General features: G+C 32.3%; 1 protein-coding gene across 1 annotated transcript in view; it reads right to left on the bottom strand.

Annotated features, from left to right (window-relative positions):
- LOC148616662 (GTP-binding protein GEM-like) overlaps positions 1-4950 on the bottom strand; it is a 30541-nt gene extending 25591 nt beyond the window's left edge. The window contains exon 1 of the mRNA XM_088583861.1: positions 3959-4950. Within this exon, the coding sequence (XP_088439987.1) occupies positions 3959-4541 (583 nt within the window). The 5' untranslated portion in view covers positions 4542-4950. The remainder of the gene's footprint in view (positions 1-3958) is intronic.
- Positions 4951-13766: the final 8816 nt, after the last annotated feature.

Raw genomic sequence — 13766 nt, 5'->3', positions numbered from 1 at the left:
ATCTAAGTGGCGGCAAAGAACTTTGGAGACATAATATTAAGCCATGGCATACTTAAGTAGCCACGCCGCTTCATGATGCATACATCATCATAACGATAAAATTTTGCAATTTAAATTCCATAATCTTAGACTTCGGTAAACAATAATCACTGTATGTTTGATGTAACTCAACATAAACAACAGGATATTACCTTTGCTTTTTATTGAAAATAACTTTTTAGAAATTCTTTGATCATGCTAGAATCACCGGAATGAAACGAGAGGAATGTAGAAAATTAACTTCCATTCTATTTGTAACCTTCGAGATTGTACAAATATTACTTTTTCTACATTTCGCAATGAAAAAAATGCTCATTCCATCCATTACATTACATTTTATCATATATCAATGGTTTTATATACAACGTTTAAAACAGCATTGATATGAAACTGAAATTTAAAAATCAAATTTAGACTATTTGACTTTTTCTTTTTCACTTTGAGAATAAAGCACAATGTCAGCTGCAATCAGAGATCTGATAAGTATCACGGTCATAAAGACAACTTATTCAACATGAATTGGGAATACCGCAACAACAAGCACTATACAAGGAGTTGAACAGCGTTCTGGTTTTATTGTGTGTTATTGTTATCCATTAACTTGATAATAATTAATTATGCTCTTTGTACATAGGCAAATATTATTTACGTGGAATGAACGGAAATAGATTTCAATAAAATAACGGAAAATGCCGTGTGATATACATGTACACGTGAAATTCGTGCAAGAATATCAGTTACATTAGTTACTCAGAGTGAGGTGTATTAGAGACATTGATTTTTTTGGAATGTCCGACAAAGAGATGGATAAAATAAAATATAAACTCAAAAGAATTATCATAAATGCAAACCAAGTGCCAGTTTCAAGAATTATTTTTGACGTTTTGGAGGACATTTCGGCATTACCTCGTGGTTTGGAGATTAGCGGGAAAATGAATCACATTTCATCCCCTGATATTTCAATCGGAGTGTCCTAGATGTATACATGTCGATGTGAGTGGTCTCTTATACCTTAAATCTAAATGTATGATTTGGTCTAAGTTACATTTTACAAATTGGAATAACGTTTTGATTTTACTGAACAAAAATATACAACACTACAACTGGTACCCTAAACATAGTCCAACCACTGTATCATCATGGCCATTTTAGGCTATTGTTAAAATGTTTATTCCTTTATCATTCAGAAGACCAACAATGGACGTCATCTTTTTCACACTTCTTTCAGTAATTGAAATGGAAATGAATCGCACTTAAACTAAGGACAAAGTTTTAAAGAGTCCAGTTCGAACAGACCTATACATGTTAGATTGTCGTTAATTGAAACTAATTGTGGCATGTTTTGCGTACAACCCAGCAGCATCTATCTGCTGACATTTAGAAATATGTATCTTCAGTTGAAACAACTAATGGTCGAGTATTTAACTTTAAAATCAATTATATAAAATATAGGGTAAATGCAAATAATGTCATTTTAAATAATTAAAGAGGACTTTTGGTTTTTATTACTTAGTTGTGTTGCTAGAAATATCTTATGTAATTACATTACAAAACTATGTTACATGGTATTATAATTACATTAAAGGTAAGCAACAGGAAACAACGATGTTGTGAATATTTCATGTAAAATAACAGGTGAATTGAGGAGCTGGAATCCAAACAATTATATGATGAACATTCCAGTTTATAAATGGTTGATTTTTACGCGCTTGTTTTTCTTAGTTGCAAAACGGAAACTAACTATGCTTCATGCCATTATAAGCTTGCAATAACTTCCGACCATGAATATTATTGTGATTCGGTAGTTTTAATTAGGGAGTTTACGCTTGTATTGTGGCCCTTTTTCGAGGCAAGATATTTTCTATCCATATACTTGTTGTTTGTGGTTGCCTTGGTTACCTGTAGGATGGTACTGGTATCAGTTTGACTTCTTCCTACACGAAGGAATCGGTTCATTGTCTGCTAGGGTGTTCTTCAATTCTTTTTTTATGTTCATTCGTTTTACTGTAACTTTCATTCAATGTTATAAGACGCGTTTTCACACGACTTACGACACGGTGATACTCCTACTCGTTTACCATAATAATGCCAACGGTTTATCTATATATAGCAACAAATAAAACTTTATGAGCTAATTCGTGACAAAAATAGTTATAAAGCTAATACAAATGAAAAAAAATATCGACGATTAAATTTATGTTTTATAACAGTGTTTTACATGTAGGTTATTAAACTTATTCCATATAATCTTCGTATGTTATGAAATATTTGGATGTCTATCTGCTACGTAAGTTCTGACGTCGTTGATCTAAGATTATTTAACACGTGAAGTCGGTCATATCAAGAAAACAGGATACTGATTTCGATTTATTATTAGAAACGGCATCATTCACTGCTTTTATCTTGTTCCATTTCCTACTATTGGAATTTAGTTAAAGAAATTTAACGTTCCATTGTTTCCGCTATATCAAACATTTCATTATTTCCCAATACAATCAGGTAAATTTGTCTCTTGCTATTAAAATTACAATGCTTATTATAATGGAACTTCTTTTAACGATCATGAAATGGATATTTATTCTTTTCAAGGATGGCATTTGGTGTAATAGACAAGTTACATACATGGCAATAAAGAGTAACCAAGGGAACCAAGATTCGAGCAGATATCAGAAGAATATATCCTAGAGACAAAGACTAAATAAGGAAAACAGAAACCCACAACAAAAAATATAAAACAACAAACAAAAGCATAAGAATAAAAGTAAATAAGCAACCCGGACTCCATTTAAAACCTGGAGCATGGACCAGATGTGCCGTTAGGGTAAGCGTCTTCTGCTTTTTAGCTTGCAAGAGGAATTGAACAGAAGACGAACAATTTATCTTTATCTGTATATTAGATCAAAGACAATCAATTTACTTTTTTTCTTGAAAACTTGCAAGTCTATTAACTAAAAAGCAATTCAAATATACCATAACTGTGGTTGTGTTTCTGTAAAATTGTAGGTCTAACATATACGTTATGTACTATTATAACTTGAGGATACGTATGTTGCACAACAAAAAACATTCGTAAGTGAATGCGTGCTACTCTAGAAAAAAGTAGGAAATGATAAAAGCTTAATATAATGCAAGCATTGAATTAAAATATGCCTTATATAAAAACCCAATTATATTTTAATCAATTTCGCAAAAGCCCTTATAAGAAAATGTAAAGATCTTGCGAATATTTCAAACGCCCCTTGATTGCCTTGTAGTACGCGATATTTTAAGTTCTATGTCTTTTAAAACATTTGTCTAATTTTAAATGATATTTAATTCATATATATTTAGCATTTGATATGCAGTCACATCAGAAAGAAACAATTAAATATGTACGTAAGAACTTTTTTTCAGATTTTTAGATTTGAAGATCTTAGCTACCAATTTCCTTTTGTTCTATTTATGTAACACAGTGTAATTGTTTGCATAGACACTTTAATTATACACAAATAATTCCAAACAATGCTTTATACATGCAGTTTTCGCCGGTTCTACGGTTGCTAATTCGAAGTAAAACGTGCATCAATCTTTTTATCTTTTATGTACCCCTCGTTTTACGTTATGCTATACACTGAATTGAATAAAACCTGTCGGCATAATGTTCTTTCCGCAGCACAAATGCTACTAGAATGTGACAGAAATATTAATCACAAATTTAATAAATGAACGCTTACTGAAACAGCCTTTCATTGTTATCATATAAAAGTAATATATATATATATAAATTATAATCTCATATCTATTAATAAGCCTGAACGGATTACAGAATTAATAATTCACTGCTGATTGGTTTGACATCTTATCATCAAACGCCATCAGAGGTTTTTATTCAAAAATAAATGTTTAGAAAGGATTCAATAAATATAACAGAAAGACTTACCTATGCTAGAGTTAAAGAGGTACTCTGATGTAAGAAATTGTTGAGCAATAGTAGACTTTCCAACTCCTACAGCACCAAGAATCACAATTCTATAAGGCTTTGTTGTATGTAACGAAAGGTCACTGTTAGCTAAACTGTTTTGTGAGCAGGAACTACTACCAATAGATAAGGCATTTCCATCCCCTTCAGACGAGACGATACTGTTGGTGCTCCTTGATTTGATAGAATCTCCCCTGTTAACAATTCCTTTGGGGGTCAAATCAAATGTTCGAAGCCTGTACAAATCATGATCATGCTGTTCGGCTGCAGTACGTAAGTTTTTGATAAAAGGCCTCTTGTAACTATTTTTCGTTGGTAAGCTACTTGTTCTTGGACGCATATCTTCAAGCTCGTAATTTTCAAACGTCCTGTTCTTGACTTTCTTCATCGAAGTCGACCTAGCTCTTGGTCTCGGAGAAACATTTAAGTTATTTGCCACCATGCCACAAATATGTTCTCCAAGTAACGGGCCAGGAACACGTTTTGTCATCTTGTCAAAATACATTAACTTTCCTTCTTCGACTTCTTGTAAATTGTAATGCATTGTCAAATACTCGAGATTGATACAATAATCCTTTAATAATGCTCCATATTTGGTTGTAATTATCCTACAGTGAATTTATTAGTTCAAAATTCTTCATTTATACAACTCAATCATTGGCTGAATCGCGTTCATAGCAGATTTCAATAAAACTGATAAAACATGATCCTGATACAATCTTATAGATTTTTACTCGGCATTTTATTGGTTGACGAACTATGAGACTCACATTATGAAATTTGTTGTTGATTTCACGCTTTGCATTGATCGATTGGTTAACAATATACACATTGTAAATATTTCCAATATTCTTTCTTTCAGAATAGAAAGACGTAAAATTGATTGGCACTGCCACCGTGATAGGTTTAATATGAACAATTACTATGAAGATATATTGATAATTACAACCGATCTATCGGATTAACCTTCCATTAGATATTACGCTTTAGGATTTTTGGATGATGAATTAGCTTGGAAAACACTTTTCGTATAACGTTTTGGTTGAATGACACGCACGCTATCTCTATATGTATGATATAGGAGAATGAAAAAAAGCTAAAAAGATTTAGTTGTTCTTTTATTGCGGTTCTTATCAATAGCAATCACACCAGAATGTTTTCATTAAAGAAAACAGGTCGGATAAAGTAACTTAATGGAGGTGAAAAACCTAATGTTTCATTTTTTCAAAATGTTTTTTTTATTTAAAATATATAAATCTCATGCTTAAGTTGAATCTCCGGGCAGCGGTGTGATCATGACAGATGCCCGGGAAACGTGACACGTTATTTTGAATGTCGGTGATAGAATGGTTAATAAGAGGGCAATTGATATTTCACTATCATAGAATTGAGATTTATAAAAACGAAAAAGGCAATACTGCATTACTGACATGTACATGCATAGTATTTCTGAAGCAACTGTGTTGCAATAGCAATGATCAAAACTTAGAGTTTAAATAGCACTCCAGCTAAGAATCATGCAAAATGTAATTCATGGGTAAAAAGCCTGCATATTTTTATTTTTGATATTTGTTTGAAATGCCATAGTAAACAGAAATTAACATGTGTTTTTCATATAGCCCGTGCTCTTAGGAGATAAAAATTGTATAGAATGCACTGTAGATTTTAAAATTACGGGAGATAACTGACGCTCAAATACAATAGAATCTACTGGATTTTCAATGTTGATTATCTCCTAAGAGCAGGTAGATTTGAATGAATAATTACACATTTCATAATACAGACCCATAAAACAACTTAATTACAAAAATAAAAATATGTAGCCTTTTTTAGGGTGTATCACAAATTTCAGATTTTGCACGATTCTTACAAATACAGCTACTTAATATAATTAGCTTTTTTTCTCTGGGTATTTTGATTATCTCTCTTTTCTTTCTTGAAATACGCGGATTAGATGCAATTATCATAAAACTCAAATTATGTCAATAAATCACTCTAAGATCACAATATGTTAGTTTGGAATACTTCACCTGTCTAACCTGAAAAAAAAATCATTTTCTATAATTTGATTTAACACTTTTTCATCCATTCACCTATACATCTTTTGATTTACGTTCGGCTTCGAGTCACATCTAAATCTCTTGTAAATACTTGATTATAATTGTAATATTCAAAGCCTGTGTAAGAAATTTATATTTGTTTTACATATACATGAATTATAGTTCTTTGTTGGACCATTTTTTTTCTTCAATTAACTAAACGGACGGGCGTTTTAATGTGATCTTGGAATATGAAATGTAAAAGAGGAAATTATTGCGAAAAAAAAAACAGAACAGACTTTAAATCGCAATAAATAAAACGCCTGAAGATGTGGAATTTTTTTACCTCAAAATCCCCAAAACTAAAACGGCATTTTTTACCAAAAAGAAAAAATCGCAATAACGTACGAATGCAATAATTTCTGCATTATAATTTTTCTTTCAACAATTATTCATCATTTTTAACGTTTCACCTAATATTCAAACGAACTGATATTTGTTTCATTTAATAATCTATTAGTTACGGACGACAGTTATATTAAATATTTATAAACTAAAATTAAATATATATGAAGCATTATAGAGACGTATATAACTATATCAAACCAGTTTAATCAGAATATAAACATAAAATACCAAATAAAGTAACAAACCATAAGCATTAAGAACAAAAAAGTGAAATACTGGCTTTTCTAAAATCAGATTTGATTTTATTTCTCATAATTATTTAAAAAAATGCAAGATTGCAAATTTCAAAATACCTAAACATTGACTTTTCAATCCTTGTTTTGTATGTGGTAGAACCTCTTGGTGTGGATTTTGCTTCCTATTTCGATAGTTTTTGGTTTTGATTTCTTGTATAGGGTAAGTAGATTTTTTATATATATTACTACATTTTTCTCTGTTATATTCCATCCATTACATTACATTCTATCATATATCAATGGTTTTGTATACAACGTTTAAAACATCATTGATATGAAACTGAAATTAAAAAATCAAATTCAGACTGTTTGATTTTTTTCACTTTGAGAATAATGCACAATGTCAGCTGCAATTAGAGATCTGATAAGTAACACGGTCATAAAGACATCTTATTCATTTACCATTCTACATGAATTAGGAATATCGCAACAACAAGTACTATAAAAGAAATAGTGATTTAGAGGGTATAAGCAAAGGGGAATAAATCTAGATCTGTTTTAAAACAGCAGGAAGTGATTCATGATATCTCAATATAATCAAACTGTTCCAATTAATTTGCCTCTTACAGTGGTCATTTCCTTGTATCTGCAGTCATTTTCACAAAAAATCATAAGTGTGAAATTAGTCGTAAGTTATGATGTCATTGTAGAGTTAAGTATTGTGACGTCAAAACTAAAGACTAATTTTACTCTTACGATTTTTTGTGAAAAGGGCTACTGGAATGTATCATGAATTTTGTTTTGACTGGTTATAGTGTAACAATATTTTCAGGAAACATATTTTTTCTGTACTTTTCTGTAGCAGAACGCGAAACCAAATTTTAAATGTTGATATGTCCAGCGACTATTATTGTCTAGAATAGTTTCTTCTTCGCCTACTAAAGGATTCCCAATTCTAAAAAAAAGTTGAGATTAAGATATGCATGATTCACTTATCATCAGCTTCTGTGTGGTTTTAAGGCCGAGCTGTGAATAGTTGACATAATAAGTTCGTGATGGAACCAAAGAGTAAGTCATCCAACATAATTGTTCAAGTTTTAAAGTAAAAACAGGCAGCGGTAACCCAAAATAAAGAACAAAGATACAAGACAAGTATTGATTAAGAAATATATTTTTGAAATGAAAATATAAAAAATCTTGTTTTTAAACTATTTTGGTTTTTTTGCGACCATTTTTATGTGATAAGAGTTTAAATCAGCTTTTGTACACTTATTTAAAGTTGTTTGTAGCAAGAATATGTTGTTAAAAATTCTTGAATAATGGAATAATATTAGATTTATTATTCTAGTGTCAACAGAATACCAAAAGTGTTTGTTAGGACTCCAATATCATTATACGAACAGCAGACTCGAACTGAAATAAATCAAGGTAACCGCAGTCATTTACATGCTTTTGCTCTTAAATCATTAACCCTGAACATTTTTTACATAGTTCAAAGGTTTACCACGCAAAACTAATTATCATTAATTAAGTTGCCCCTTGGTTTTATCCTCGAGAAAAGGAAACCTAGAGATTGGAGCAAAAGACACAGACAAGCAAGAATTTTATTATGCCTTACGTGAGGAAATTCGAAAAGAAGAAGAAAAGGACAATTAAAAATTCTACAGATGAACAATCGAACAAAAGATGATACAAAAAAAAACGAAAAACGAAAAACAAAAAACAAAACAAAACAAAAGGAGCAGTAAAACACCTCTAAAACTAGAAGCGAAATTGGTGAGAAGTTTCTGGTAGTTTGACAACAACTAAGTGCTGTTCGTTGACAGTAAGTTCAAATACGATGACAATTTATGACTAACATAGGTATTTTGTCTTGTTGGAAACTGACAATCCATGTTGGTCCTTGGGGTATTGGTGAGTGTCGTTTATCTTTGGTAAAGACGACCTTTAACTATTTCTTACAAATTATTGTTAAAGTATCTTATATAAAACCTGATGAGCCCTACCTGCATGTAGAAAGTCGATGTAACGACTTAAACGTTTAGAAAAACGCATATGTTGTGAGAAAAAAATGACAATACACTAAAACAACTGCAATAGTACTTAGAAAAGACATTAAATATTTCATTCCATAAAAGTGAAAACTTTTGACCCCAACATCCACCACTGTTTAAAGTGCTGAGAAAATACCCTAAAATTGAAAACAAAATAAATGACATATTCAATGTATTTGTACACCTGTAATGGGACTATTTTTACTGTCATTCTTTTCTGCTGTCTGAGTTGTGACTGAGTCACTGAAAGAAAGACAAAGCTTTTCTTTCCTACCTTTTAATAAAATTCTAAATCCCGATTTTTTTTTATTTTTCATGTACGCATATAGACAATTACAGTACTCTGACTTGACATAAAATCGATATACGGATGGGGCTTAGACCCGAGCATTTCCGCCTGTTTGAGCCGAATTCGTATATTATTTTTTTGTTAAATCAGTGCGCTGTTATTGTCATTATATTGAAACAAAGTTGTAATCGAAAAATGTAAGGAAAACATTTTTTAAGTAGATCAATAAGTGTCAATGCTACCTCATTTTGCAAAGACCCCGATGTAGCAAAAGTATTGCCTACTATACATGGCAAATATGTTGTCGCACCAGCAAACAAAGCCCAAAACAACATTGTTTTTGACCGCAAAACGTATTACATCCAATGTTTATTATCAGCGGTAGACGCAGAAAATAATAGCAGTAATAAGACTTATATTGCCACTACACTCTCCAGAAAAGAGATTGTGGACAACCATAAATTTGTTTTATCCTCTTTTGGTCTCTCTACCGAAGACGATGATTGTGATCTACCGTCTATGTACTGAATTCATAAACTTCACAAGAATCCATGCAAACCACGCTATATAACTGGATATGCGGAATGTACCACTAAACCTCTTCCTAAATTCTATACTCACAGTTGTCAAAGATGGTCCCAAGTCTTACCACAACACGTGTTACTGCCGTAGTGGTGTTAATTCAATGTGGATCCTGAAAAATTCGAACGATCTTGTGGAAACACTCAATTCAAGATTATTATTAGAATACAATAGCATTAAAACCTATGATTTTTCAACTATTTATTCTTCTATTCCCCATACTCAGTTAAAATCCCGACTTAAAAACATTATACATAATTGTTACTCCAAAAAAGACGATACATCTAGATACAAATATGTAGTTCTTGGTAGAGATTTCTCATGCTTTGTAAAAATAATTCCAAATCATCTTCCAAACATACAGAAGAAAATGTTCTCAAAATACTTAAGTTTTTAATTGAATACATTTTAATCCAGTGTGTTGGAAGCGTTTGCAACAAAAGGTCGGCATTCAAATGGGAACAAATTGTGATCCTCTTCTTGTCGATCTACTATTTCACTCTTATGAAGTTGACTTTATAACTGATCTGATCCAAAAAAGGAACATCGTTTAGCTAGAACCTTTAATCTCAGTTTCCGCAATATAGATGACGTATTATGGTTAAAAAATCCCAGGTTCAGGGATTTTATACATCGCATCTAACCCAAAGAATTTGAGATAAAGGATACTACAGACACTGTGAAATCAACCTCATATCTTGACCTACACTTTATTGACCAAACTATGCGACACACGTCATGAATTTTCATTTCGTATTGTCAACTTTCTTTTCATATGTATCGGGTTATATAGCTACAAAGTTGAAGTCATCACTACAGAAGTTTTATGGTAGTCATAAATGAACTCGTGGATCGTTACGGTGTATCCATCTGCAGCATGAAAACCGATTCATTCAACGTGTCATAGTTTTCTTTTCCTTTTTCGGCGGGAGGTTCTAGAAAAGCAGAGGGCGCTTACCCTACCAGTACATCTTATCCATGCTCCCAGTGTTATGTGGAGTACGAGTTGCTCGTTTGCTTTTGTTGCTTTGTATGTATTATTTTTGTTAGTTTATGTACTTTGTCTAGTCTTTGTCCCTGGATTAAATTCTTTTGATTTCGGCTAGAATCTACGTTCCCTTGATTACTCTTATTCGAAGCGGAAGGCATCCTGGCAACTTAAAAAATAATATAAAGTTTGTGATGTCACAACAAAAAAGTTATATTTAGTGACCATATATCACATGTAAATATACGTTCAATGCATCTGCTCAATCAGAATCAATCATTGTAGTGTATAGAGCCGAGAGTTATACTTTCTAAAGGTACAAAACAGTTAATTTATCATACAAATGAGCTATCATTCAGATAGCGCGGATGTAATTGTACTCAAATACAACATCAAAGATTTCTCCGACATTTCAATAGTGAGATATTTTCCCCGATTATATTGGCCTTACAGCTATATAAGTTGTTAGGAAACTGAAGAGACAAATAACCCCAGGCAAATCTAAGAAAATATTGAAATAGTGATTGTTTCAATACTGAAAAATATCCTATGGGAATCTAATACAACTTTCTTTTCGTGTAAGCTATATCAAATTGACAAGCACTTTAGTATAATGTTACGCTGGTCTAATCAATACACTACAAAAAATATCGTAGAAGTTGGTTCTGTAACGTGTCTAATACTTAGACAGGGAAGTAATATTTCTGATTATAATTAAAACTGAAGTTTCGCGTTTCTTTTTTTTTTTTTTTTTTTTTTTTTGGAGAGAGAGGATGACGTTATAAGCTAGAAAGGCCTGAACGATATTTGTGTCACTAGTTATGAGTTAGGTGTGACGTCCAATGTCCCAGTATAGACTGGAGGTGACGTGTCTGCAGACCGAATACCATACGTTAAGTTTACGAATTTGCACCATATGATTTGCAGACTTTCACTTCCAGTCAGACTGAAATCAGACCACAATGGTTCTAAGATCTAAGGTTGAATTTGTACAGATTACTGGCATGAGCACTAGTTGTGAGGAAAACATCTAACATTTAAATGAATCAAGGAAATAGATTTCTGTGTATTTCAAGGGAGATCAAATTCACGATAACAAAAGTCAAATCATCCTAATATACAGATTAATTTTACAAAGAATGCACTTCATAGGTATATTATAATTAGGACAGGGTATTACTGAACTACATGTAGTTGCAAAGACAGAGTTGACTGTAGTGGGAAAATAGCCATTATTGACAAGAGGGTTTGTGTTAAAGGGGTCTGCTTTAACTTTATGACTTTTTTTTTAAATAGGACTCAGATTATGAAGTGCGTCTGATGAAAAAAATAGCTTTAATGGCGTTTATTTAAGGTGAAACGAATTCAACCAACTAGAACAGTATTTTTGTAAGAGAATTTTATTTATGCAGAATGATTAATGGGCAAACCGTTCAATTCTTTTATGCTTGTAATTAGATTTGTTTATCTGATCCAACCTCATGGCAACTTCTTCTGATTCATAAAGTTGCCTATAATAAACAATGTCAGTTACTGTATTTAGAAATATGTTTACTATTTTTTATTTTCTTTCAGTAATTTGAATACAACAATTAAATGAATATTATTCTTATTCGCTACGGTACAATGTACATATCAAATATGTTTAAAACATTGTCTGCGAAGAAAACATAACTATGCTTATGTCTATTACATACCATGATAGGCATGTACATGAGGTTGGGGATGGACGTTTTTATTATACTTGTATTACACCTATCAAAAGCCCCGTGCAGGTCCGGGTGTCAAAAGAATAGGCCTGCAGCAGCGCTAAGCTTGTCGTAAAAGGCGACTAAATAGTGCTCAGAATCCTAGTCGGGTGCTAGGGCGCTTTGCCCACAGAGCATCTGGGATGTGTACCCCAGGTGGTGGAATGGGGTATCCCTGGCGTGTTACATGCTGGGGTTCTCAGGCTATAATACGGAAAACCTGACCGCAAACCATAGTGGTGCACCGTGTTGGGAAAGATGCCACGTTCCTCGCACATTAAAGAACCCTACTGTGGTATTCTCCCGGAGTAGGAACCATAGGGCTCTGCCACAGGAGGCTAAATTGCCCGATCCTACCCAACTCTCCCTATTTCCAGTGGCAATCAAAATTTGTCGACCCCATTGTCCTTGTGTCCCATCCCTTTTTCATTTCATCATCGTTTCATGTTCATTTTGTCATCAATTTCATGTTCATCGTCTGAATATAGCTGAAATATTGCTGCTCGGACGTAAAACCCCAACAAACAAACAAACACTTATCAAAAGCAAATAAACTAGGTAAATTTAAATAAATCTTGTTATAAATAGAAAAATACCTATCCAATAAATGTGGCAAATTTCGGTTTGCTATACACTTGTTTCAGGAAAAACCCTCATCAGCTTCAAAATTCAAAAAAGATTCAAAAGTTCAAAGTACACAAGATTGAAATTCCTAAAGTAAAAATTGGTTTTCCAATGTTGATACACAAAGTCTGGAAAATCTGCAACGAAATCAAAGTAATGGGAAAACTTTACCGATACAATAAATACGATATTAGTCTCAATTTGACCGTAATACAATTAACACAAGAAATAACAATATTGAAAGTATAAAGAAACAATGAGTTTAAAGCCGCCCGAATATGGACGGCACTGCTTGTGAAACAAAGGTTCCATGGGGACATTCACAAACATAGAAGACTAAGACTTCATTCTTTGTATTGCACATGGTCGAACGTCTTGTTGGTTGATTTGGCAGTTTCGGTTTTGAGTACTTATTGTATACTATTAATATTTTAATTAAGATCTCCCTGTGTTAGAACATAAAACAGTAAAATGAAGAACATGGCATGTTGAAATTGATTGCGGTACAGTAAACATAAATCGATGAATGGACCAGAAGTAGTCATATAGACAGCATATATGACAAAATGCCTTGTGAAATATGCATAGCATAAAGAAAACATAATAATCGTTAAACTGATATTTATGACGAATTTTTAGTGTAAATCAAACCAGCAGTAATAATGATCATCTGATCTTATCATTTTTTATCGAAACTCATTTTTTAATGAAAACACCTTTTAACAGTTAAAGCTACAGTTACATGAATGACAGCAACTGAGAAAGTAATGGGAGTTAAGATTGTTAACTGTGGGATTTAAA

Source organism: Perna viridis, chromosome 5 (assembly GCF_037379345.1).
Source record: "Perna viridis isolate PV_CMFRI_1.1 ecotype Kerala chromosome 5, ASM3737934v1, whole genome shotgun sequence".
NCBI classification, from domain to species: domain Eukaryota; kingdom Metazoa; phylum Mollusca; class Bivalvia; order Mytilida; family Mytilidae; genus Perna; species Perna viridis.
The sequence above is the reverse complement of the archived record's forward strand: the minus strand, read 5'-3'. Positions and strand labels throughout refer to the sequence as shown.